General features: G+C 56.4%; 13 protein-coding genes across 13 annotated transcripts; 10 read left to right on the top strand and 3 right to left on the bottom strand.

The window, feature by feature from the left end:
* Positions 1-27: 27 nt before the first annotated feature.
* SCHCODRAFT_02572116 (uncharacterized protein) lies at positions 28-1,167 on the top strand (the record flags this gene model as incomplete). The annotated part of the gene is made up of 4 exons (XM_003032607.3): positions 28-597; positions 646-908; positions 961-1,007; positions 1,075-1,167. Exons 1-4 carry the CDS (start codon positions 53-55, stop codon positions 1,165-1,167), a joined length of 948 nt encoding a protein of 315 aa, XP_003032653.1. The 5' UTR covers positions 28-52.
* Positions 1,168-1,444: 277 nt separating this feature from the next.
* Positions 1,445-2,739, top strand: SCHCODRAFT_02572119 (uncharacterized protein). The gene is made up of 3 exons (XM_003032608.3): positions 1,445-2,032; positions 2,081-2,343; positions 2,392-2,739. The coding sequence occupies exons 1-3, from the start codon at positions 1,488-1,490 to the stop codon at positions 2,595-2,597; spliced, it is 1,014 nt and encodes a 337-aa protein (XP_003032654.1). The 5' UTR covers positions 1,445-1,487; the 3' UTR covers positions 2,598-2,739.
* A 152-nt stretch (positions 2,740-2,891) lies between these two features.
* On the top strand, positions 2,892-3,569 carry SCHCODRAFT_02618417 (uncharacterized protein). The gene has a single exon (XM_050344873.1). The coding sequence runs from the start codon at positions 2,926-2,928 to the stop codon at positions 3,556-3,558; it is 633 nt and encodes a 210-aa protein (XP_050201057.1). The 5' UTR covers positions 2,892-2,925; the 3' UTR covers positions 3,559-3,569.
* Positions 3,570-3,938: 369 nt separating this feature from the next.
* On the bottom strand, positions 3,939-5,885 carry SCHCODRAFT_02686503 (uncharacterized protein). The gene is made up of 5 exons (XM_003033220.2): positions 5,777-5,885; positions 5,503-5,729; positions 5,176-5,454; positions 4,728-5,120; positions 3,939-4,607 (listed from the first exon to the last, which is right to left on the bottom strand). Exons 1-5 carry the CDS (start codon positions 5,793-5,795, stop codon positions 4,149-4,151), a joined length of 1,377 nt encoding a protein of 458 aa, XP_003033266.1. The 5' UTR covers positions 5,796-5,885; the 3' UTR covers positions 3,939-4,148.
* Positions 5,886-5,978: 93 nt separating this feature from the next.
* SCHCODRAFT_02618422 (P34-Arc-domain-containing protein) lies at positions 5,979-7,616 on the top strand. Its single transcript, XM_003032610.2, has 6 exons — positions 5,979-6,077; positions 6,131-6,177; positions 6,231-6,481; positions 6,532-6,779; positions 6,857-7,197; positions 7,290-7,616. Exons 1-6 carry the CDS (start codon positions 6,063-6,065, stop codon positions 7,312-7,314), a joined length of 927 nt encoding a protein of 308 aa, XP_003032656.1. The 5' UTR covers positions 5,979-6,062; the 3' UTR covers positions 7,315-7,616.
* Positions 7,265-7,604, top strand: SCHCODRAFT_01282002 (uncharacterized protein). Its single transcript, XM_050341373.1, has one exon. It carries the CDS (start codon positions 7,315-7,317, stop codon positions 7,534-7,536), a length of 222 nt encoding a protein of 73 aa, XP_050201058.1. The 5' UTR covers positions 7,265-7,314; the 3' UTR covers positions 7,537-7,604.
* Positions 7,617-7,814: 198 nt separating the features above from the next.
* Positions 7,815-9,705, top strand: SCHCODRAFT_02618425 (alpha/beta-hydrolase). The gene is made up of 9 exons (XM_003032611.2): positions 7,815-8,193; positions 8,271-8,428; positions 8,478-8,520; positions 8,571-8,599; positions 8,649-8,716; positions 8,768-8,883; positions 8,947-9,060; positions 9,174-9,336; positions 9,408-9,705. The coding sequence occupies exons 1-9, from the start codon at positions 7,875-7,877 to the stop codon at positions 9,571-9,573; spliced, it is 1,176 nt and encodes a 391-aa protein (XP_003032657.1). The 5' UTR covers positions 7,815-7,874; the 3' UTR covers positions 9,574-9,705.
* Positions 9,706-10,030: 325 nt separating this feature from the next.
* Positions 10,031-11,407, bottom strand: SCHCODRAFT_02572133 (uncharacterized protein). Its single transcript, XM_003033221.3, has 3 exons — positions 10,734-11,407; positions 10,398-10,675; positions 10,031-10,321 (listed from the first exon to the last, which is right to left on the bottom strand). The coding sequence occupies exons 1-3, from the start codon at positions 11,348-11,350 to the stop codon at positions 10,194-10,196; spliced, it is 1,023 nt and encodes a 340-aa protein (XP_003033267.1). The 5' UTR covers positions 11,351-11,407; the 3' UTR covers positions 10,031-10,193.
* Positions 11,408-11,877: 470 nt separating this feature from the next.
* On the top strand, positions 11,878-13,416 carry SCHCODRAFT_02746473 (uncharacterized protein; the record flags this gene model as incomplete). Its single annotated transcript, XM_003032612.3, has 2 exons — positions 11,878-11,888; positions 11,946-13,416. The coding sequence occupies 2 exons, from the start codon at positions 11,878-11,880 to the stop codon at positions 13,414-13,416; spliced, it is 1,482 nt and encodes a 493-aa protein (XP_003032658.2).
* A 313-nt stretch (positions 13,417-13,729) lies between these two features.
* On the top strand, positions 13,730-15,913 carry SCHCODRAFT_02618433 (alpha/beta-hydrolase). Its single transcript, XM_003032613.2, has 9 exons — positions 13,730-14,285; positions 14,349-14,506; positions 14,562-14,604; positions 14,660-14,688; positions 14,738-14,805; positions 14,902-15,023; positions 15,142-15,255; positions 15,355-15,517; positions 15,648-15,913. Exons 1-9 carry the CDS (start codon positions 13,943-13,945, stop codon positions 15,790-15,792), a joined length of 1,185 nt encoding a protein of 394 aa, XP_003032659.1. The 5' UTR covers positions 13,730-13,942; the 3' UTR covers positions 15,793-15,913.
* Positions 15,914-16,107: 194 nt separating this feature from the next.
* SCHCODRAFT_02495727 (uncharacterized protein) lies at positions 16,108-17,914 on the top strand (the record flags this gene model as incomplete). The annotated part of the gene is made up of 3 exons (XM_003032614.2): positions 16,108-16,643; positions 16,697-16,959; positions 17,016-17,914. The coding sequence occupies 3 exons, from the start codon at positions 16,108-16,110 to the stop codon at positions 17,912-17,914; spliced, it is 1,698 nt and encodes a 565-aa protein (XP_003032660.1).
* A 226-nt stretch (positions 17,915-18,140) lies between these two features.
* SCHCODRAFT_02221977 (uncharacterized protein) lies at positions 18,141-19,861 on the top strand. The gene is made up of 3 exons (XM_050342106.1): positions 18,141-18,336; positions 18,391-18,736; positions 18,805-19,861. The coding sequence occupies exons 1-3, from the start codon at positions 18,288-18,290 to the stop codon at positions 19,493-19,495; spliced, it is 1,086 nt and encodes a 361-aa protein (XP_050201059.1). The 5' UTR covers positions 18,141-18,287; the 3' UTR covers positions 19,496-19,861.
* Positions 19,352-21,085, bottom strand: SCHCODRAFT_02618443 (Phosphoenolpyruvate/pyruvate domain-containing protein). The gene is made up of 9 exons (XM_003033222.2): positions 20,896-21,085; positions 20,782-20,843; positions 20,712-20,729; positions 20,570-20,661; positions 20,466-20,519; positions 20,192-20,401; positions 20,016-20,136; positions 19,640-19,856; positions 19,352-19,606 (listed from the first exon to the last, which is right to left on the bottom strand). Exons 1-8 carry the CDS (start codon positions 20,970-20,972, stop codon positions 19,696-19,698), a joined length of 795 nt encoding a protein of 264 aa, XP_003033268.1. The 5' UTR covers positions 20,973-21,085; the 3' UTR covers positions 19,352-19,606; positions 19,640-19,695.
* Positions 21,086-21,303: the final 218 nt, after the last annotated feature.

Here is a 21,303-nt window from a genome sequence, read left to right on the forward strand (position 1 = left end):
ACCGACTTGACGGTGTCCGAGTTTCAACCCACCACCATCGCTGCTGCTCACCATGTCCCAGCTCCCGCTCCATGATGACAGGCCCGGTGTCAAAATTACCTTCGCAGGTGCTCCTCTAGCCACCGTTCTTCGCCCCATGAGATACAGATGTACCGGAGTTGACGAAAATTCGTTCAACGTGCCACCCGCAGCCCTAATCACCGCCTTGCCCTTCGTCCGCGGTAAGACCATTCCTTACGACCGATACACCACCTTCTGTCGGGAATGGTTCTCAGAAGGCGCCATGGTCTTTTATGCTGAAGCGGCGCGCTACGACGAGGCAACTCCTCGGCAACGCTTTGCGCTCAAGGTGGCATTCAATGTCACGGGTGGTAATGGCAGCACAGGCGGCGCCTTCATGGAGTCGTTCCGCCGTGAGGCCGTCTTCTACAATGACCATCTCGTCAAGTTGCAGGGCATTGCTGTGCCGAAGCATTATGGCGTTTGGGTCGGTCGAACTCCTTGGGACACTACTATCGCCTGCGCTATCATGGAATGGGGCGGTCATCCATTTGATGAGAGGATTGTTGACGCAAAGATCGCCAAGCCGGAGAGGAGGTGAGTGCTACGCTTACGTGACTCAGAATCCTTCTGAAGATTTGACAGCGGAAAAATCATGGAATCCATCAAGGCTATCCACGACGCAGGTATCCAGCACGGCGACCTTATAGACGACACCTTTCGACACATCCTATATGACACCACTTGCGAAAAGGCCTTCATTATCGACTTCTCTACCGCCGAGAGACATAAGTGCCCGCTGATAATGAGGATGAGGCCATATACGACAACACCTTCTCGAGCCACGTTCGGCTGCGACGAGCTTTGGGATGTCGCCACCAACGTATCCTACTTTGGTAATGGACCATGTGAGTATCTCGATTGGCTCCATCTTTCCAGGCGCCTAAGTATAATCGCAAGGTTCTGGCCCAGGGGCAGACCCGCTTGTCCTGCAAGCGAATGCATACGTGCGTCGGGAACGCCTCAAGGCGCGTGCAAGGCGGGGGCTTCCGACGATACCGATCCCTCCTAGAGTCCGAGCATCGACAACAGCCGATGCTCAAGGACACGCCTCCCGTCCTAGGCCAGATGTTGCTCATACTGACGGATGATATCTCCTCTACGTAAATGGAGAATAGATTGGAATCTGCATTTGACGCGAACGTGTCTGCGCAATGACAGAGGTTCCTAATGAGCCTTGGCGCCGCTAAAGCTCGCCACAAATTGTGCCATGCTGGTACTGGCGGATCTCAGTGTTATCTATATGACGCGAGAGCTGAGTTCTAGCGCATGCAGCACATTTGGTGGTCGATAGACTTGAGTCTCAATTTGACGTGCCTTCGCTTGGTGCTTGCCGATGTGCGGGGCCGGGCCTCGCGTGACATCTCCCACCTTGTCACGCCGCCACCTGCTCTACCCCAACCACCATCACATCGCCGCCTCTCAACATGTCCGAGCTCCCATTCTACAAGGGAAAGCCTGGCGTGAAAATTACCTTCTCTGGCGCCAGCGCTACCTCCGTTCTCCGTCCTCTGACGTACGCTCGTAAAGGAATCGACGCGAACTCTTTCAACACGCCACCCGCAAGCCTCTTCACTGCTCTCCCTTGTATCCGCGGCAAGACCATCCCATATGATCGGTACACAATATTCTGTCAAGAGTGGTCGTCGAGCGGTGCCATGGTCTTCTATGCAGAGGCATCACGCCAGGACAAGACCGCTCCCCGCCAACGCTTCGCGCTCAAGGTGGCGTTTAACATCACGGCTGGTAGCGGCAGTCCAGGAGGCGCCTTCTTGGACTATTTCCACCGCGAGGCTATCTTCTACAACGAGCATCTCGCGAAGCTGCAGGGTACCGCTGTACCGAAGCACTATGGCGTGTGGGTAGGCTGGACTCCGTGGGATACCACCGTCGCCTGCGCGATCATGGAATGGGGCGGTCGACCATTTGACTACACGATCGTCGATCCCAAGCTCGGTAAACCACAGAGGAGGTGCGTAACTAATTCTCGCGTCTGGGTCACCTTCTGATGCTCCAATAGTGTCAAAATTATGGAATCCGTCAAAGCCATACACGACGCCGGCCTCCGGCACAACGACCTTATAGACATGCCCATTCGCCATATCCTATACGACAAACTTCGCGAGAAGGCTTTCGTCATTGACTTCTCGACCGCCGAGGCCCATAAGTGCCATCAGAGGATGCGGATGAGGCCATACACCTCTACTCCTCCGGAGGATGTTTTCGGCTGCGACGAGCTCTGGTATGTGGCGGGAAATATGAAGCTCTTCGGTGATGGGCCACGTGAGTGCATGAAGCATCCTCGTATCTCAGAAAACTCATGGTTTCAAGGTTCTGGCCCCGGTGCGGACCCTCTAGTTGTGCAAGCAATGGAATACGTGCGCGCGAAGCGTCATGAGGCGCGTGTGAAGCGCGAAGTGGCTGAGCTGTTGGCCACCAGAAGAGTCAAAACATCGACAGCATCTGACACTCAGAAACACGCTTCTCATCAAGCGCTCGTTGCTGCGCCGCCCATAATGACGCCCAATCCCACATAGCCTCTCGAGAACTTGATATAATATAGAACTACACTGGTGGCTCATCTAGCTCGCAGCTGATCATAGATCTCTGTGCAACAATGTAGATACGAGCATATTCCCTCGTCCATAGAAATCCATGACGAAAGACGATGAGATAAAGTGGCTTGAGGACGCGCGGAGTCGACCTGATTATGGCGGCTTTTAACGTGACGTGACGCGTACGATTGCTTCCGCTCGGCACTTGCCGATATGCGGAGCCGAATTCCCATACCTGGGCCACCTGTAAGTAACGAGTTTTGTTCCACCATCATCAGAGTTTTATCTGAGGCAACAAGTAGGTCCGAGCATGTCCTCAGACCTTTTCTCCCTCCTCGCCAGTAAAGGCCCTGCACCGGAAATTACGGTTCACTTCCCCGGTTCCCTGCCCTTCACCATGCGCCCAATCGACTACCATCATCCGGGTGTCGACCATCGTTCGTTTCGCTCGTTATCCCAAGGTGACGACGAGGAATACCATATCCTGGCCTCGGCGCCTCGCAAGGATGGCGAAAACACCACTTTTGACTACACCGCCTGGTCCGAGAAAGAATGGCCGGCTGTCACTTTCTGTGGCGATCGACGACCTGATGATGATGTTCAAACGTCAACCTCCGGTTCGACTCAAGTCCGCAGCCAGCGTCTCGCCCTGAAGTTCGCAAATCGCGTTGGCGCTCGACACGATGGCTTTGGCAACATACTCCATGAGAGATATCTCGAGGAAGCTGTATTCTACGCAGAGACGCTTAAAGGACTGCAAGGAGAGGCCGTACCCATCCACTATGGCGTTTGGACCGGCTCTGCGCCATGGGGTGCCACAGTGACATGCGCCATCATGCAATGGGCCGGTGATCCTTACACGCGCCGCATTCGAACGATTGAAAGAAGGTACGAAGCTCCTTCTTCAGCTCACCTGCGTCACTTACATCCGACGGTAGCCTGAAGGTCGTGGAGGCAGCGCATGCTTTGCACAATATCGGCCTACAGCACTTCAGGCTTGGCATAGGTTTTCCGGACTTTCACCATATCCTCTACGACACGGACAGCGAGAAGGCCTTCATCATCGATTTCAAGGAAAGTGGCTTTCATCCATGCAACATACGCGTCCCCGTGAAGCAGTACAAGACGAGGGTGCCCGAGTACGTTTTCGGCTGTTCTGAAATGTGGGCGTTGTGCAGGTCCGTCGGGCTGTTCAGTGACTCTACGCCGAGTATGTGCATGTCTTCAGTCGTAGCTCGGTAACTGATTGCATCTCAGTGAACAAGGAGATCGAACCTGAGCTTTGGCAGGTGTGGGCCAGTATCTATGAGGACGACTCCGAGTCGGATGGAAGTAGCAATTAGTCGAGGCAGATGTCAGGCTGTAGGATTGATATCGAATACTTATGCCATACTTGATGCCTCAACAAGAGTTGCGTGACAACCCACACGCGCTATTCAAGGACTAGTACGGCTCACAAACGTGGGCATGCGAGCGGGATTGCCTTACCTAGGCGTACAGATCACATCGCGGTTCGGAAAATACAACTCTACCCTACGCATTCCTGATGTCGTAGGCATCGTCGTTCTCCAGGTCGCCCGGCGTGTCTGCGGCGAGCTTGACCTTCGTGCCACCGTTGGCGGCGCAAGTGCCGTTGGCCTTCCCATTCGCGGCGCCGTTAGCCACTGCGACGCCATTCGCCACCGCGATCCCGTCCGCCACCCCATTCACCTTCTCGCCTGTACCGTTCGCCGCGCCGTTCGTCTTTCCCCCATTCGCCGCCGAACCACCATTCGCCACCCCACCACCATTCGCCGCCCCCATCACCCTCGCCCGCCTCTTCGCGCGCGCGAAGATGCCGACCTCGGGGTCGCGGATGAAGTTGACGATGATCATCGGCCACGAGGGGTGCGAGGGGATGGTGTCGTAAAACTCGGGCGCGAGGGCCTTGAGCGCGGGCAGCCGCGTCCAGGCGACGGAGGGGAAGTCGTGGTGCTCGTTGTGGTAGCCGACCTGGTAAGGGGTGAGCGTGTGTCGGAGGGGTATAGCGTGTGTCGGCAAGGGTGAGGGGTATAGGGTGTGAAAGGGGGAAAAGTAACGGGAGAGGGACGAGATGAAGGAAAAAATACATACGTTGTACGCCAGGATATTCAGCGGCCCGTAGTAGCTGTACGTCTCCTGCTCCAGGCCGTCCCACAAGTAGTGCTCCCCGATGAAGTGGCCCGCGCAAGGGTGCAGGCTCCCCGCGAAGAACGAGCTCATAAGCAAGTATATGTACGGGACGATCCCGAAGTTCTTGATGAGGATGTAGTCCGACAGGAGGACGACGGCGAAGTTCGCGGCGTGCCACTTGGTGAGGGTCTGCGAGCGGACGAAGCCGGGGCGGAGGGCGTAGAAGAAGATCTGGAAGGTGGCGAAGAAGACCTTGCCGAGGACGTTGTTGAGGCAGATGAGCTCGAGGTGGGAGGGGAGGTCGGTGTCGACGCCGTCTTCGCCGAGGTAGCGGTGGTGCTCCATGTGGTAACGCTGGGACAAAAGTCAGAGAGCGAGAACATGATGATAGCGTGGATGAGGCGCGTACCTTGAACATTGCCGCGTACGGAATACCGATGGGCAAGTTGGCGAAGATAGCGAGCGACTTGTTCGCCCAGATGCTCTTGAACGCCAAGTTGTGCGTAATTTCATGGATGGCAAGGAAGAGATTGTGGTTCGCAGTTCCACCGATGGCGTAGGCAATCAGGATGAACTTCCACGAGAGGGGGTGTGTATTCCGCAGGTAGACCGCGATGGAGAGCTGCAGCGCGACCACGAACGCCACAACGTATTTTGTCACGGGCGTGTAGCCCATGAGCTTGGTCACCTACGCGGGAGAATAAGTAAAGGTCGAAGTGGTATGATTCACACGCACCTCGGGGTGGGCCTTCATGATCGCAGCCCTGCGCGAACGATGGGGCTCCTCAGTCATCAGCCACAGGAAGTCGGACGAATCCATAGGAGGCGCAGGGTGCGCGACACCATTGTCCTTCTCGGTGGGGGTAATGACCACCGTCCTTCGTGGTGACCTGTGGACCTTTTGGGACGCCTTCGCCTGCTCCGCGGGGCTGGTGTGTTCAGCACCGCCGTACAGGCTATAGTCTGCGCGATAATTAGCGTTTTGGCGGCATGAGAAGCAGACCACGCACCCGTCTTTTCCACCACCATGATCGGAGAAGGAGAGAACGGGGGAGGGGAACGCGTCTCAGATTCTGTCGCCTCGGTGGGTCGATTGTGGGCGAGAACGACGTCGGTGGGGGGCAGGCGCTAACGGTCGGATCGCCGGTCCGCGCCGCATCGCAGCAGCCGGATTGGGAAGTATATTCCCATCCGCAGGGAGACGCGCTACTCGTCGTCCCGCTCGTCCATCTCTGTCACGTCCACCACCGCGGGGCTCCAGACACTCTTACATCTCTCTTGACTCTTACGACTACGATGATTCTCTTGGAGGTGCGTTGCGAAGAAAATAGAATGTTATCGAGACTGAAATGGCCCACTTGCAGCCTCACAATACCATCATCCAGACGACCATCAACGACAAGCTCGTCAAGTACGGCGGAATTACGCATATAAATCGGCTGACCATCTCACGCGCATCCGCAGGCCCTCATCTCTGGACGTGCAGTTTGTCGACTTCGATGGCGTCCGCTTCCACATCTCCACCCCCAACACCCAGCAGAAGACGCTCCTGCTGCTCTCGATGTCCATCAGTTGCTGGGGAGAGCTCGTCCAGTATGGCGCTCTAGACATCCTCAAGCGCGAGTACGGCCCTTTGCTGCAGGATCCCAGCGCGACGGAGCCAGAATACAACGTCAGCCTGTTGATTGACCTCGAGCAAGTCCCTGCCGGTCCGGGTGCGTGTAACTGCCCTTACTCGGCTTCAATTCGCTGATCACTAATGCAGAGGATCGCGCGGCCTTCATCGAGTCTGTCGCCTTGCTGAAGCGCAATGCCATGGCTGGTCCCTTCGAACGCGCCTTCGCCGAGCAGAAGGACCTCGAGGCATCTGGCGGACAGGGCCAGTTCATGCAGATTCACTACCGCGACGAGGAAGCCATCTATATTCAGGCCTCCCCCGACCGTGTCACTGTCATCTTCTCGACGATCTTCAAGGATGAGACAGATCGTGTCTACGGCAAGGTCTTCCTGCAGGTGCGTGGCACCCCTGCCCACCCAACCCCACTACCTCTCCAAACAATCCTAAACCCATCCACTCACACCCCACACAGGAATTTGTCGATGCCCGCCGGCTCCCCACCATCCAAACCGCGCCCCAGGTCCTCTACACCAACCGCGAGCCGCCGCTCGAGATCCGGCACCTCCCCCTGCCCCCGCCCTCCGAGGACATCGGCTACGTCACCTTCGTCCTCTTCCCCCGCCACTTCACGCACCCCAATATCGCCGCGCAGACGATCTCGCACATCCAGCTCTTCCGCGACTACCTCCACTACCACATCAAGTGCTCGAAGGCGTACATGCACTCGCGCATGCGCTTCCGCGTCGCGGAGTTCCAGAAGGTGCTGAACAGGGCGAAGATGGAGAAGCCGGAGGCGGAGAAGAAGACGGTGACGTGCGTTTTTTTGTTTGTTTGCTTTGGACATTGCATTTCGACCCAAGTCTGTTGAGCTTGGTCTGGAAGGGATTGCTGACTTTCTTTTGCAGCGGTCGTACGATGGTGTCGCGATGAATGGATCAGTACTCGTATGGACGCGGAAAATGTCATGTATCTCGTTGTACAATTCGGAAACCTGCTTCTCGATGTCGTCTTGAAGACTCGCCTGCCAGTCGTGCTCGATGGAAGGATCTTTGGGCATGCATCCGAGGTGAACGCAGGTGGATACATTCACACCTCTTTGAACCGGTGCTCGACATCTGCGTCCGCGAGTACCGAGGTGGCATAGGAAGCTGAGTCCAGAGTCACCACACCTTGTCAATAGGCTGTAGAATTCATGCTATTGCTGGCGTGCCTAACGCGAATGCCCCGACTCCCTATTCACACCTTGGCAGAATCGGGCAGATCCAGCTCCCGGATCGGGAAGAAGCCCGCCTGCTGTGTTTATCGCTGAGCGGCAGTCGGGAGGATCGTATTCTGTATGACCAAGCGGCCTTCGGATTGCACATGCAGTATCCCCAGAATGATTCAATTGGGCGTACTTATAGGACGGCCAGCGGCAGACCTACCTCACTAATTCCCCGTCTTTCGCGGTTCTGCCATCTTGCTGACACCTCTCATCATCTACGAACGCCATGTCGGAGACGCCCTTCAAGATCGCCATCTCCGACGATCAGCTCGCGCTCCTCAAAACCAAGCTCGACCTCACCATCTTCCCCGACGAACTCGAAGACTCCGGCCGTGACTATGGTGTGCCTCTGGCCGACATCAAGCGGCTTGTCGAGTATTGGCGCACCGGCTTCGACTGGCGCAAGCAAGAAGCCGCACTTAACGCCGAGCTGCCCCAGTTCACGCGCAACATCGAGGTCGAGGGGTTCGGCACGCTCGACATCCACTACGTGCATAAGAGGAGCGCGAAAGCGGGCGCGATCCCGTTGTGCTTTGTGCATGGGTGTGAGTTTCCCTGCCGGTTCGAACATCCATCGTATCCATGCCGGTAGTCTCGTAAAGCCGGTGCTTATCGACTTTAGGGCCTGGCAGCTTCCTTGAGGTGCGCAAGGTCGCGCCGCTGCTCACGGAGGGCGCGGAGGGGCAGCCGGCCTTCCACGTCGTCGCGCTGAGTCTGCCTGGATTCGGCTTCTCGGAGCAGCCACACAAGAGAGGGTTCAGTACTCAGCAGTACACTGAGGTGTGAACGGTCGCTGACTCGTTCGTCTTCAATTGATGGAGGATTCCAGGTAGCGCATAAGCTCATGCTGGCGCTTGGGTACGACGAGTATGGTATGTTTTCCTCCTGGCCGTTCCATACGTTTTATCTAACGTATGTTCAGCCGCGCAGGGAGGGGATTGGGGTGCAAGGGTACGCCAATCTATCTCAAGTCTACTCACCTACCAATCTGTTCCCTCAGATTTCCCACCAACTATCGAAAACCTACAGCGGCAAGCACGTGAAGGCCTGGCACACCAACATGCCTCAGTACACGTCTGCTTCATCCCCTCTACTTCTTATAATGACTATCGTTTGCAGCTACTTCAAATCCGATATCCCGGCGCACATCAAGCTCACGCCAGAAGAACAAGAGATGCGCAGGCAGGACCAGCAGTTCCGCGCGAAAGAGGCCGGGTACTACGCGGTGCAGGGCAGTACGTCGTCGGCCTTGAATGTCACTCTTAACGTCTCTAAGCCTCTGACGCTAATCATGACAGCCAAACCGCAGACCCTCGGATACGCCATGACCGATTCCCCTGCGGGACTTCTCGCATGGATCTACGAAAAGCTCGTCACCTGGACGGACAGCTATCCTTGGACAGATGATGAAGGTGCGGCTACCATGTATCTACGCCGACTACGCCCTCTTCTCCCTTTCCTAGCTGAGCACCGTTCATTCCTCTCTGACCACCGCGCCCCAATCTCAACTCACCTGCAACCTCAGTCCTTACCTGGATCTCCATCTACTGGTTCTCTCGCGCCGGGCCCACGTCCTCCTTCCGCATCTACTACGAGAATCTGCACGTCCCTGGCCCGCAAGACGAAGCGAGCTCCATCCCACTGGGGTTCTCGTTCTTTCCGAAGGAGCTTATTCCGACGCCGAAACCGTGAGTCCCAGTTGGCTATATCCGACTTCACCATCTCGATACCGTTGTCCTTCTAACACCGATTTTACCAGGTTGAGGGACCTCCTCGGCGACGTCGTCTTCGAGTCCGAGATGCACGGCAGGGGCGGGCACTTCGCCGCGTACGAAGTGCCCGAGCTGCTCGTGAGAGACATCCGCAAGATGTTTGGAAAGCATGGGCCCGCGTATGGGGTGGTCCAAGGCAAGGATGGGTCTTAGCTAAATTCAGTACGTGCTAATCTAAAGACGATGAACATTTGCGGAATAACATTCATACGGAGATTTAGATCAATGTGAGATTTCCTGCGCCAAGACTGACTGAAGCGCCTTTCCCCCTCGTTCGCAAGCAGTCTATTCGCCTTCTCTTCGTATGTAGTCTGCGTCGACTTGTGCCCATGTGTCATATGGATAGCCTTCTCCTGGCCCGCGTCGCCTTTCATGCGCAGTCCACGCTGACCTCTTACCATACATAATCTGTGTTACCTTCTGCTCACGAGCGGTATTCGCTATCTTCCGCTCATATAGACACATTAGCGGTCATATTCGTCTACTCCCAGCAGTCCTAGTCAGCAAGGCGGATTGGGAATTAAAAGGTCATTCCTCTTACAACTGACCGACGTCCCAGCTAGGAATGCAGGCGAGCTCACATCTATGACGATCGCGACGCCTGGGGCCGATTACGAAGGCCTTCTCGCGCACTGCAAATTGCTCAGCTCAAAGCCGCCCGGACGGTGTTCACTATTGGGTCGTTTTAAAGATATCAAGAAGGGTCGATTCAGATATTCTCGGATGATGACTCAACAAGGGGCAGAGAAGAATGAGCAGACAACCTGCTGTAGCTAGTCAGATGCGTAGGGATCGCTATCGGTGTCGCTGTACTCCGAGAGATAGCCAGATTTCGGATAGTCATCGTCCTCCTCAAAGCGTCTCAGCGCATCAATAACAACCTTGTCCTCGATTTGGTCCTCTGCAGAACGATGCGTCAGCTCAATCGACCGTAGGGCATCCCAGCCCGAGCGTATGACTTCCAGACAAGAACTCACCTGAATCCCGACGTCTAATGAGACCGAGGGCCTTGGCCATGGTATACAGCTCGCCGCATCCGAACAGATATCCGGGGATGTATGTCTTGTACTCCCTCAGCTCAAAGGCAAGATCACAGTCATGACGAGCACGGCGCCTGAAGTCGATGATGAAGGCCTTCTCGCGCACTTCATCGTACAGGAAGTGCTGGAATAGCCGATGCTGCTCCTCTACGAAAAAGCCGCCATGCAGGTAGCCTATTAGGTGCAGTGCACGTACAGCGTTGACGACCTTCAGACTGGTTGCCGTCAGCGTAAAAGAGGAAGTCGGAAGGACTAGAAACCAAAGCTCCGCACCTTCGCTCAATACTATACAGACGACGATCGTTTGCATCCTCCATATACTGCTCCCCGCACCACTCCATGATTGAGCACGCGATAGTACCACCCCAGGGCGCGGTTCCGGTCCACATGCCATAGTGCGTAGGGACAGCCACACCCTGAAGTTGACGAAGGCGTCGCTGGTAGAAGAGCGCTTCACGTTCCAAGATCTCGTACCATAGGTCGCCTTGACCGTAGGGCCCGGAATCATGAACGTGATTCGCGAGCTTGATTGCGAAGCATGGGCGGAGATCTTCCCTACGGACGGGAGGATGACTCGCCGGGACAGGTAGTGATTCGTCTGGAACGGGAGTATAGTTGCTGGGCACAGCCGCGACGTTTAGGACGACAGCCGACCGGGTGGACCAATTTAAGGACCATGTTTTGAGCCTGTCAAAAGGAAGGTCTTGTCCGTGCACGCGAACTTTCGTGGCACACAGGAACCGCTTCTCGGGAGGAATGGAGACGAACGAAGTCGAGTCAACATTGCTGCCAACGCGGGCGCTATACGTGATGGGATGGAGGTGTGTAAAAGATTTGGCGCCTGGAAGCATCACAGAGATGTGGTCTGCAGGAGTTGAAGGCGCAGCCATGGTACTAATCCACTAATCGAGAAAGGAGGAAAATGTGACAAGGGAACAGCGGTGGTGGGGGCCAGGGGCAAGTTCGGGCGTCTTATATAGGTCTCGCGCGGTCGCCACGCGCACGCCGCGTGTGCGCAGACCAGGAATCGAACAAGCACAGCCCGGGCATGATCTCTTTCTAAGCTATCTTTTCTAATGATGTCCCTTTACATCATCCATCTCTGGTTGATCATTGGTAGTGAAAGAAGAGCTAATGTCAATTCACATCCCGAATGAATGGCATGCATGACAATACCGCAGGGGGCGCAATTCATGCCCTTTTGTGTAGAGGTGGCCCGATTGGCCAGATCTTTGGATCGTGCATAGAAGTGTAGAAACAATCGAACCGCTCAATGACTTTTCGGGCGCCAAAGAGCACTTGAGGCCCCTATAAAAGCCCTCGTGGATCCGGTCGTCTCCACCAACGCCTCAGACGCAGACAGGGTGTCTGACTTACCAGTGCTCAACCCTCTCATCCCTCGAACGTTTGGCCGATGATGTCCAACAAGTGCGTCTTCACGATGATCATCTCACTTCTACTCATTTAGCCTCACTCCATGCGTAGCTCTAGTGTCGATCGAGCCTTTGGCAACGCCACGAATGAACCCACTGACGACAACATAACGGGTACTAATACTACTCTGGACACCGGGAACGACGCCCGCCTTCCAGGAGATGTTGCATTCAAGGATTCGCAGTGGACTTGGAACATGGGTGAATTCGAGAATCGCGACCTCCACAAGGCTCTCAAACCCCCCGATCCTTCTAACATCAATTATCTACAAACCTCAGCGTACATCCGGCGTGTAGCCCATGATGTACTGCGTGACTGGTCCGTGACTAAGGCCCAATTGTCTCCTTTACTGGCGTTGTGTCTGCCGACCACCGCTCCTGCACCCCTCCGATTGCAATTCAAGACACCATCGATGCGATATCCGCGCAAATGCGAACTCGCCCTCCTTGCGCACCATCGCCTGACTACCATTGTACACCATGAGATACTCGGGGACATCGCAGAGGAGCTCATGCTCGGGGATATCGTAAAGTGGAGTACTGATGGAAATGAAACTATGACAGATGCGGCTGTGGTGAACGCGCTCCGTGGGGAATTTCCTTTCAAAGCAGGCGGGACACTTTCCAGAGATTCTCAGCAGAAAGTCACTGGCGCACAGAAGGCCATGCTGCACACGCTCGAGTCGTCACGTGAGGCAGACTTCGAGCACCATCATCGTCGCACGCATGGCGATATACTGGAAGTCTTCTTCCACCACATTGCTCCTGGCCTGCCATACTACGTGCGGAATGGTACAGGCGGGAACCGCAAGAAGAATATATACAGAGGCAATGGTGGCAATGTCAAATCACCCCTGCCTGATCTGGAAGACGTGATCAAGCACAAGCTGAACTCCTCCGAGTCTGTTGTACATGCAACCGAAATCAAGACACGTTTGTCGATCGACAAGAGTTTCATGGCCACCCTCTTCAATAGTGATGGAAATGATATGGAACCGAATTATCAGGAAATAGCTGATCAGCAGTGCAACTGCCCTGGTTTCGCCTACAGGTTCCTCTGGCCCACGACAACCAAAGCTCGTCTGACGGCCCAAGTCCAGATTGTTGTGCAAGTCTGGACTGCGATGGTCAGCAAGGCGCTGCCTGCCATGGAAGTCTCCTGCAGCGACACCACCTTCTTTTTCTTCCGTCCGCCTGAACAGCCACAAACACTGTACATTTCACGCTTGTACAGTGACCCGGATTGTCGCTCAGATACCGTATGCAATCCGGATACCGCGAGTATGACAAACCTGACCCGTGCGGCGATGCGTTACGTTGCAAACAATCCATTGCTGTGCTCAAAGCTTGAATCACAACTTCCCGACCCCGTGAAAACGCATTGGCCACCAACAATCAGCAGATCAAAGAAGGCTGGGGAGAACGTGGGCGTTGACTGGAAGACGTGCTGGGAACTCGGAAAGGACAAGCTAAATCCGAGGCGGGGCACCCGAGAACGGCGTACAGTCGGAGTAAATGTGTAGATATCACCCTTTCAAGTGTTAGTAGATTACTCCCAGTATGAAGTGACATATACATGCCTTTCGTCAAGCCTAGAGAAGGTTGTGCGTTGTTGGAAAGGCCAACCTCTGACAGGCTGCATACATTGGCATCATGCTTGATCAAACAGGCGGTGACCGCCGGCGTGACCTATGCTAATCCACGTGCCCATGGCGTGGCATCGGGACCGACTTTCAGTCTCCGCTCCAAACCGCCGGCACCGAAGTGCACATTGACGTCGAGTCGATGCCCGCCTTCAGTCTTGCTAAGAGGGTTTGTCAGGCCTATTCAGATACATGATCATGGGACCCCTCCAGCTTATGAACATGCCCGACCAGCATTGCTGAAGGGCTTCTCCGTGGGTATGAGGTGCTCCACGGGCGCGGTTATAGAGGGCGCCAACTTGCCTTGGTCTTCCATCTCGCATCCCCTCCACCTCACATCCTCATCACCCTGCCTCACCCACTGAACAGCACTTGAACCGCTGATTAAAGAGCCACTCCGCCAACCATGTCAGAAACTCCCTTCAAGATCGCCGTTCCCGACGACCGCCTCGCGCTCCTCCAGAAGAAGCTCGAGCTCACCATCTTCCCCGACGAGCTCGAAGACTCGGGCCGCGACTACGGCTCCCCGCTCTCCGACGTCAAGCGGCTGGCTGCGCGGTGGCTCGACGGACTTGCGACCAACGGGCGCGACGGCTTCGACTGGCGCGCCCAAGAAGCCGCGCTCAACGCTGACCTCCCGCAGTTCACGCGCGACATCGCCGTCGACGGCCACGGGACGCTCAACATCCACTACGTGCATCTGAAGAGCGCGCAGCCGGGCGCAATTCCGCTCTGTTTTGTGCATGGGTGTAAGTCGTATCGAGTCATCTGCTGCGTGCACCATCGTGCCCTAACATCTAACCCACCACCAGGGCCGGGCAGCTTCATCGAGGTGCGGAAGCTGGGCCCGCTGCTCACGCAGGGTGTCAAGGGGCAGCCGAGCTTCCATGTCGTGGCGATGAGTCTTCCTGGCTACGGCTTCTCCGAGCAGCCGCGCAAGAGGGGCTTTGGGATTCCGCAGTACGCTGAGGTGCGAGCGAGAGGAAGGACGCCACCGTGCACCTGGTATGCTGAACACGCCACAGGTCGCCCATAAGCTCATGCTAGCATTGGGCTATGATAAGTATGGTAAGAATCACTCTTTGTCTGTGATTTCCTTGACGATCAGTTAACCCCCAAACAGTCGCGCAAGGCGGAGACTGGGGCTCGCGGGTGCGAGAGTTCTGCTTCACACATACGCACGGAGCTAACCACGCCACAGATCACGCACGAAATGTCGAAAGCCTACGGCGAGAAGCACGTCAAGGCCTGGCATACGAACATGCCTCAGTAAGTAGTACTCGACGCTCTTCCACCCGCGCACTACACTCTCCCATCCATTCACCACGCCCTTCCATCCCTTCCCGTTGCTCATCCTCTCCCCAGCGTCTTCAACAACGAGATTCAGGCCGAGCTCTACTCGCAACTCTCCCCCGAAGACAAGGAGCTCATCAAGAAGGCCGACCATTGGCGCGCGACGGAGGCGGGGTATAATCTATTGCAGAGTAGTGAGTTGATCTCTGGATCTTCATCTATCGTGTCGCCTTCCACGAAGCGTCATCCGAAGCGATGTTCATTCCATCGCATCTCCCTTCACTGCGACATCGACTGACCAACCACTGCCAGCTAAGCCTCAGACCCTCGGCTACGGCATGAGCGACTCGCCCGTCGGCCTGCTCGCCTGGATCTACGAGAAGCTGGTGTCGTGGACGGATAACTATCCTTGGACGGACGATGAAGGTACGTCCTCTTATCCTCTTGGTATACCCGTCTCTCCCACATGGCTACTCGCACTTCCCTACCAAATTCGTGAATGTTGACCCTTCCCTCCCTCCCCAGTCCTCACCTGGGTCTCCATCTACTGGTTCTCGCGCGCCGGGCCCACCGCGTCCTTCCGCATCTACTACGAGAAGACGCACGCGCCGCCGGTCTCCAATGAACGCAGCCCCATCCCTCTGGGTTTCTCCATCTTCCCGGGAGAGATCGTGTTGGCGCCGAAACCGTGAGTAATTCCCTTTTGATCATCCAACTCTCTTCCGCTCATATTCGCTGTCGGCTTCGTCCATCCTCGTCGCGCTACTCGCCTAAGTCGTGCTGATCATTCAACTCGTACTGATCACCCACTTCACCAGCCTGCGCGACCTCCTCGGCAACGTCGTCTTCGAGGGCATTCACGACCGCGGCGGGCACTTCGCGGCGTACGAGGTGCCTGAGCTGCTCGCGGGGGACTTGCGCAAGATGCTTGGGAAGGGTGGGCCGGCGTATGGGGTTATTTGAGTCGGTCGGGCGTACGCAAAGGCGAAAGATGACTTTCTGTGAGGCGAGAGAGGAGGAGAGGCGAAGCACCTGTTGTACCACTATGATAGATTTGACGAATCATGAACGAACGTTACCAGAAGTTCGAAAGTTCGAAGTCAATGGCTACTACTTACTTATATAGCCTGGACTCCAAGTCCAAACCGCGGACTGTTGATGTGACGGGGTACAATGTTCCATCACGTGGCCGCGTATGCACGCAGACGCCTAGCGCGCTCCGGCCTGGCTCCGGACGTACTCTCCCCTCCTCACACGACCATCTCAGCTCACACGACCATGTCTGCCCACACTACCCCCTTCGCCAGCTCGTCGCGATCGTCGTCGCAGCGCACGGACGTCCTCAGCAACGACGACGAAGATATCTTCGACACCAGCATCGACATTTCCTACTCCCATGACGAGGGCTACTCCTTTGACGCGTCCTCGCCAATCTCATCGCCCGGCGGTCCCGTCGACTCGTCGCCGCCGTCATCTCCTGGCCTGATGGGGAATGCTTTGGACGACCAAGACGAGGAGATGCCCAAGGCCCCAGCCCCAGCAGCGAGCACGTCCAGTCGCATCTCTGATCTATACGCCGCAACGGGCCCGAATGACAAGTGGAAACCGCCCAGCCGGGAGAAGGGCGCCCCAAAGAGGCCGCACGGAGACAGCGAGAGCGTTCTGGAGCCGAAGCGTCAGAAGCTATCGATGCCGCCGCCGCCCCCGACGTCACGACCATCACGCCCTGTGCGCTCGACCGTGCTCAAGCCCGACCCGCTGCAGGATGCGGTCGATGCCGCCTTCGAGGCGACGAACCTTGTCATCGATGTCTCGTGAGTGTCACGTCATGCCATCGACGCATAGGTTATTGAGCTCTGAATGTTAGGGAGAAGGGGCTGACCGAGCTGAGGCCGGATCCTCTGCAACAGCTCAAGAAAATGGTCGTCATTCCTCAGGACCAGGAGACTGTGCATGCCCGCTCGGCGTCGTCGCGCACCTTTTCAAAGTCGACGTCCTTCAGCCGAGTGCCCTCGGCTAGTCTAGCCGGGACGCCCAGCCATACCATCCGCTTCATGGCGTCTAAGAACGCCATCACGAAGCTGCCGCGAGAGCTCTTTGACCTCACACGACTAACAACCCTTGATCTACGTGCGTCTACTCATTCTCAACTATCCTTGCCCTGCATCCCGCTAACGTCTTCGCAGGCCACAATCGTATCACCCACGTCCCTGCAGGCATCGGCCTACTCATCAACCTCGACAACCTCTGCCTCAGCAACAACCCAATTCGCTACCTCCCCGCAGAGATTCTCCATCTCCACAAGCTCAAGCACCTCCTCCTCTTCCCCAACAGCAGGATGCGGGTCAAGAGCTCCCCGCACCGCACCGTTGACGAGACGCACTGCTTCGGCGAGAGCAGCGTCCCCCAGCTCACGGAGCTCATGCTGCGCAAACTACTCGCGCCGCACCATACGACCTCCACTGGCGAGTGCCAAACCTATATGGAGGCGAAGTTCACCCTCCCGATCACACACTACTTCTCCCCTGTTCGCCCGTGCCCGCCTCATATTCTGCGTGTCCTCGCCGATTGTCTGCCGCGCTCCGTCCCTGTTGGACGACAGAGCTCGTCGACCGAACAACACGGCCTATTGACGTTGCCAGTCCGCGCTCACGGCCCCGCCTCGATTTTCATGTCCGACTTCACCACGGAGGAGGATGCGCGCGAGGACCCCAACGAGGTGCGCGCGATCGACGCCGACGAGCAGTACGAGGTCCTACGCTGCCCGAACCCCGCGCACGGCCGAAGCCGGACTTCCTCCCAGGGCAGCAGCCAGGCGCACGACGAGCGTGGCCCTGTCTTCATTCACCCACTCGAGGTGCGCTTCACGTGGGAGACGCAGTTTGGGCTGGCGATCCCCGGTGGGGCGATCCCGGTGCGCTGGCGGGGGTGCTCGTGGGGGTGTTTGGACTTTTTGGGCGGGGAGGAGGCAGACGGGGAAGAGAAGGGCTTTTTGCATGCGGACGACGACGATGAAGAGGAGATCCACGCCGTTACAGGGCTTGGGACTGGGGTTGGGACCTTCAGTGATGATGAGGATGCTTGAACTTGAATTGGGTGTAATGTATCGCTTTCTTGGTAGGTAGATCATATTGTTTCTACAACTTCTTGGACGTGCGCTCATGCTGTGGTCAGATGTGTAGGGTCGATCAAGTTCTTGTCGAAGTGGTACTTGTGTTGCGTCTGGACTCTGGTTTGTTGTGGCACACGACCACGTGATGCGTTGCCGATTTCGTCAGTCCCACGACCATCTCCCACCCTTTGCGCTTCCTTGCACTGCGGCTGCAGCGTCTAGACTGTGCTCATAGCTTGCACCGCAAAAAAGCTGCTACACGATGAGCTGCATGCTTCGAGCTCGTATCGCTGCACCCTCTTAGCATGCATGCACTTTTGGTCACTCATTGGCTCCGCCACCCACGATGGCAAGACCTCATATTGTGGCGACGCTCTCATTGGATCACGACCTGTGTAAACTGCGGTGCACTTCTCTACAGAAGCCCAAGGCTGACACAGGTTTCGCAGATCAGGACGAGGTATATAAGCTGATCTACTATAGCGGGATCGCGCGCCCTTCCCTCTCTTTCCCTGCGATCCACGACTATATTTTGCCTGCTATGGCCGACTTCGAGCGCCGGGCGGGCACCGCTGATCCATGGTTTCCCGACAGGCGCCTCATCCTAGCAGCTGGGTCCGAACTCTTCCGTGTGCACTTGAGCGTCCTCCTCCCTCGTATCGCCATCCCCAAACTCTTGCGCTCGGCGCAACGTGACGCAGTACTCGAGGCAGCGTACGAAGGCAACGTAGCGCTTCGCCTCAACGACGATCCACAGGACTTGCGGCACTATCTCCTCGCTGTGTATAACGAAGGGTACGCACGGCGCCTGCTCGCTGAGTCTCCCCGGCCACAAATCCACCACTGATCGATGCATGGGCTAGATACGTCCCATTTTCACCACCGCGACGTCAACTGTGGTTCGAAAAGGTCGCAGGCGTCCTCCGGATAGCACACAAGTACAGGGACCAAGAGCTCCGTCAGCGCGCTCTGCTCATCTTCTGCGAAGCGCTAGCTTTCGCTGTGACACCTGATGGCGTGGGTTTCAGCGTCTGCGCCGAAAACTCAGACCTGATAGAAGACCGTGACCTCGAAGCCGCTTGCGTGCTGGCGCATGAGGTCGGCGCCTTCTGGCTGCTTCCCCCCATCTACCTGCGTATCCTCGGAAACAGTGCGCGATTTGAGCAAGTCGAACATCACGGGCGCGCGCGCAAGCTTCAACCCCGGTTCGCGGCGGACTTGAAGGAGGCCAGAGATCGCATGATCGCGAGCCTTATGTTTAAGCTCACCTGGTGCCTACCTCGACAGTGTATTGAATGTTATGACTGGTGCACGAGAGGCGTTCGCTTTTACTTCGCCGAATATCAGCTAAACGGACTCTTCAATGCGGCTATTGCGATCTCGAGGCAGGACAACGACGTGCGCAGGTTGTTCGAGAGGTACTTTGCTGTGTGCGACAGGTGCACGACTCACATAATGGATATATTTAATTCGTGGGCAGAAGAGCAGTGGAGGGAGCTCCCTTCAATGTTCGGGCTCCCAACGGACCAAGTTTCTGGCACTGCGGAAGTGTGACCTTCAAGACCTGCGGCAGCAAATCTGGCAATAGCAAGCGAGGCTGCTCATGCAACGAGAAAATCAGGAACTTTCTGCCAGCACTTCAGCGCGATGCATCTGCTTGTGCTTCAGCACGATGCATCTTCCCGTGCTCCCGCGTGATGCGTAGTAGACAGCTTAGTATGGTAGGTTATACAGGACTTCGACGAAAATATATATTACGTTGCGTACCCAGAGCTCGCAGCGCCCTCCTTCAACTTTCCCGTCGCCGTCGCAAGCGCGGAGGCGAACCCGTCCACCAAGGTGTCGATGTCCGTCGTGACGCTGACCATGTCGAAGCCCTGCGCGAAGCGCTTCTCGGCCTGCTCGCCGGTGAGGCCTGAGGGGATGGTTAGCGAGAGGTCGAAAGTGGCTTAGCGCATGGTCGAAGGTGGCTTAGCGCATGGTCGAAAGTGGCAGAGGGAAGGGGGAGAAAGACGGCCGGCTCGAGCACGAGATGGGCATATTGACGAGATAGGCAAGTCGAAAAGAGACGTACAGAAAATAGCCGACGTCTTCTTCGCCTTCTTGCACGCTGCGAGCACCTTCTCGATCGCGTCTTCGTGCTCCTGGCCGCCAAACTGCACGCCCATAGACACTGAGAGGTCGAAGGGGCCGATCTGCGAGTCCATCAGCCTCTGCATGGACATCTCGTCAGGAGTACAAGACACTTACAAACGCCACATCCACTCCTTCTGCGAGGATAGCGTCGATATCCCGGACAGCATTAGGATGCTCGATCTGCACGGAGATGACGAGCTGCTGGTCCGCCTCGGCCTTGTAGTCGCCGCCGATAGCGCCAGTGGCGTGAGTGAACATGGGCCCGAAGCCGCGGATGCCGTTTGGCGGGTACTTGCAGGCAGAGACGACGTTGCGGACGATTTCCTGGAGAGTGGTGGTTAGGATCGTGAAGAAGGTAGACGAGGAAGGGGCAAGATGGTGAACGTACTGGAGAGTTGGCCATGGGGATCATGATGCCGTGTGCGCCTGAGTCAAGGGCGCGCTGAGATAGGTGAGTATGTCTTCAAGGTTGTGGATGACGGAATGGCTCACCTTGATCATCCATGGCTTCTCGTCTGGTATCCGGATGATAGGGGACACGCCGGCGGATGCGATGGTGTTTGTCAAGTCGTAGTAATCTCTATCTACATCGCTGTGTAAGAAGCGGCATAGATTGTCGATACCTCATTCGCACCAGTAATCAAGCCATGCTCTGACGAAGGGGGTCAGTACTTGAGTAGCTGGCTTTCATGGACGAGGCGTACCAGCGTCAACTAATATCCATGTCACGCCCGGTGTGCGTGCAATGGACTTTGCAATCGCTGTGCTATCACATTATCTTAGCCTTCCTTCAATCGCCCATCTTGTGTGCTACACACCTCGGAAGCGTCAGCCACGCGCCAGGCGCTTTTTGGCCAGCAGAAAGGACTTTGCGGAGGGGGATATCGACGGGCATCTCTGTCAAGCAGCTCTTGGCGCGCTATCTTCTTCCCCTTCCCATACTTATAACGGATGCCCGCTCCGGTGCGGATGAAGTGCTCCCCGCAGGCCGGTGGGAGGACATGGGCGTTCTGGTTTGAATGGCGCGCATCGGTATTCCGGGCCGCCCCTTATGTCCGCGGAGACTTCTCTTGTTCCGCAACCATCACCTGACAATCATCCCTCCGTCGGGTCGGCTCGTCACCGATGAGTTTAGGCGCTTAGCTGTCGCCTTTTCGATGAAATATGTGCCTCAGAAACCCGTACAGCCGTCTCCAGGGTCAGAGAAATTCCACTGGACGCAGAGG

The sequence above is a fragment of the Schizophyllum commune genome (genome assembly GCF_000143185.2).
Source record: "Schizophyllum commune H4-8 unplaced genomic scaffold SCHCOscaffold_4, whole genome shotgun sequence".
NCBI lineage: Eukaryota > Fungi > Basidiomycota > Agaricomycetes > Agaricales > Schizophyllaceae > Schizophyllum > Schizophyllum commune.

Coding starts and splice junctions, on each gene's coding strand:
- SCHCODRAFT_02572119 (XM_003032608.3), top strand. CDS start 1,488: ATGTCCGAGCTCCCATTCTACAAGGGAAAGCCTGGCGTGAAAATTACC. Junction 2,033..2,080: donor CTCGGTAAACCACAGAGGAG/GTGCGTAACTAA, acceptor ATGCTCCAATAG/TGTCAAAATTATGGAATCCG. Junction 2,344..2,391: donor GCTCTTCGGTGATGGGCCAC/GTGAGTGCATGA, acceptor CATGGTTTCAAG/GTTCTGGCCCCGGTGCGGAC.
- SCHCODRAFT_02618417 (XM_050344873.1), top strand. CDS start 2,926: ATGTCCTCAGACCTTTTCTCCCTCCTCGCCAGTAAAGGCCCTGCACCG.
- SCHCODRAFT_02686503 (XM_003033220.2), bottom strand. Junction 5,121..5,175: donor CGTACGCGGCAATGTTCAAG/GTACGCGCCTCA, acceptor CTTTTGTCCCAG/CGTTACCACATGGAGCACCA. Junction 4,608..4,727: donor TGAATATCCTGGCGTACAAC/GTATGTATTTTT, acceptor ACCCCTTACCAG/GTCGGCTACCACAACGAGCA.
- SCHCODRAFT_02618422 (XM_003032610.2), top strand. Junction 6,178..6,230: donor ATCAACGACAAGCTCGTCAA/GTACGGCGGAAT, acceptor GCGCATCCGCAG/GCCCTCATCTCTGGACGTGC. Junction 7,198..7,289: donor GCGGAGAAGAAGACGGTGAC/GTGCGTTTTTTT, acceptor TTTCTTTTGCAG/CGGTCGTACGATGGTGTCGC.
- SCHCODRAFT_01282002 (XM_050341373.1), top strand. CDS start 7,315: ATGGATCAGTACTCGTATGGACGCGGAAAATGTCATGTATCTCGTTGT.
- SCHCODRAFT_02618425 (XM_003032611.2), top strand. CDS start 7,875: ATGTCGGAGACGCCCTTCAAGATCGCCATCTCCGACGATCAGCTCGCG. Junction 8,521..8,570: donor GCTTGGGTACGACGAGTATG/GTATGTTTTCCT, acceptor ACGTATGTTCAG/CCGCGCAGGGAGGGGATTGG. Junction 8,884..8,946: donor GTACTACGCGGTGCAGGGCA/GTACGTCGTCGG, acceptor TAATCATGACAG/CCAAACCGCAGACCCTCGGA.
- SCHCODRAFT_02572133 (XM_003033221.3), bottom strand. CDS start 11,350: ATGGCTGCGCCTTCAACTCCTGCAGACCACATCTCTGTGATGCTTCCA. Junction 10,676..10,733: donor CTGTATAGTATTGAGCGAAG/GTGCGGAGCTTT, acceptor GACGGCAACCAG/TCTGAAGGTCGTCAACGCTG. Junction 10,322..10,397: donor CATTAGACGTCGGGATTCAG/GTGAGTTCTTGT, acceptor ATCGTTCTGCAG/AGGACCAAATCGAGGACAAG.
- SCHCODRAFT_02618433 (XM_003032613.2), top strand. CDS start 13,943: ATGTCAGAAACTCCCTTCAAGATCGCCGTTCCCGACGACCGCCTCGCG. Junction 15,024..15,141: donor GTATAATCTATTGCAGAGTA/GTGAGTTGATCT, acceptor AACCACTGCCAG/CTAAGCCTCAGACCCTCGGC. Junction 15,256..15,354: donor TCCTTGGACGGACGATGAAG/GTACGTCCTCTT, acceptor CTCCCTCCCCAG/TCCTCACCTGGGTCTCCATC.
- SCHCODRAFT_02221977 (XM_050342106.1), top strand. CDS start 18,288: ATGGCAAGACCTCATATTGTGGCGACGCTCTCATTGGATCACGACCTG. Junction 18,337..18,390: donor CTCATTGGATCACGACCTGT/GTAAACTGCGGT, acceptor CAGGTTTCGCAG/ATCAGGACGAGGTATATAAG. Junction 18,737..18,804: donor CTCGCTGTGTATAACGAAGG/GTACGCACGGCG, acceptor TGCATGGGCTAG/ATACGTCCCATTTTCACCAC.
- SCHCODRAFT_02618443 (XM_003033222.2), bottom strand. CDS start 20,972: ATGCCCGTCGATATCCCCCTCCGCAAAGTCCTTTCTGCTGGCCAAAAA. Junction 20,844..20,895: donor GCGTGGCTGACGCTTCCGAG/GTGTGTAGCACA, acceptor ATAATGTGATAG/CACAGCGATTGCAAAGTCCA. Junction 20,402..20,465: donor TCCCCATGGCCAACTCTCCA/GTACGTTCACCA, acceptor ACCACTCTCCAG/GAAATCGTCCGCAACGTCGT.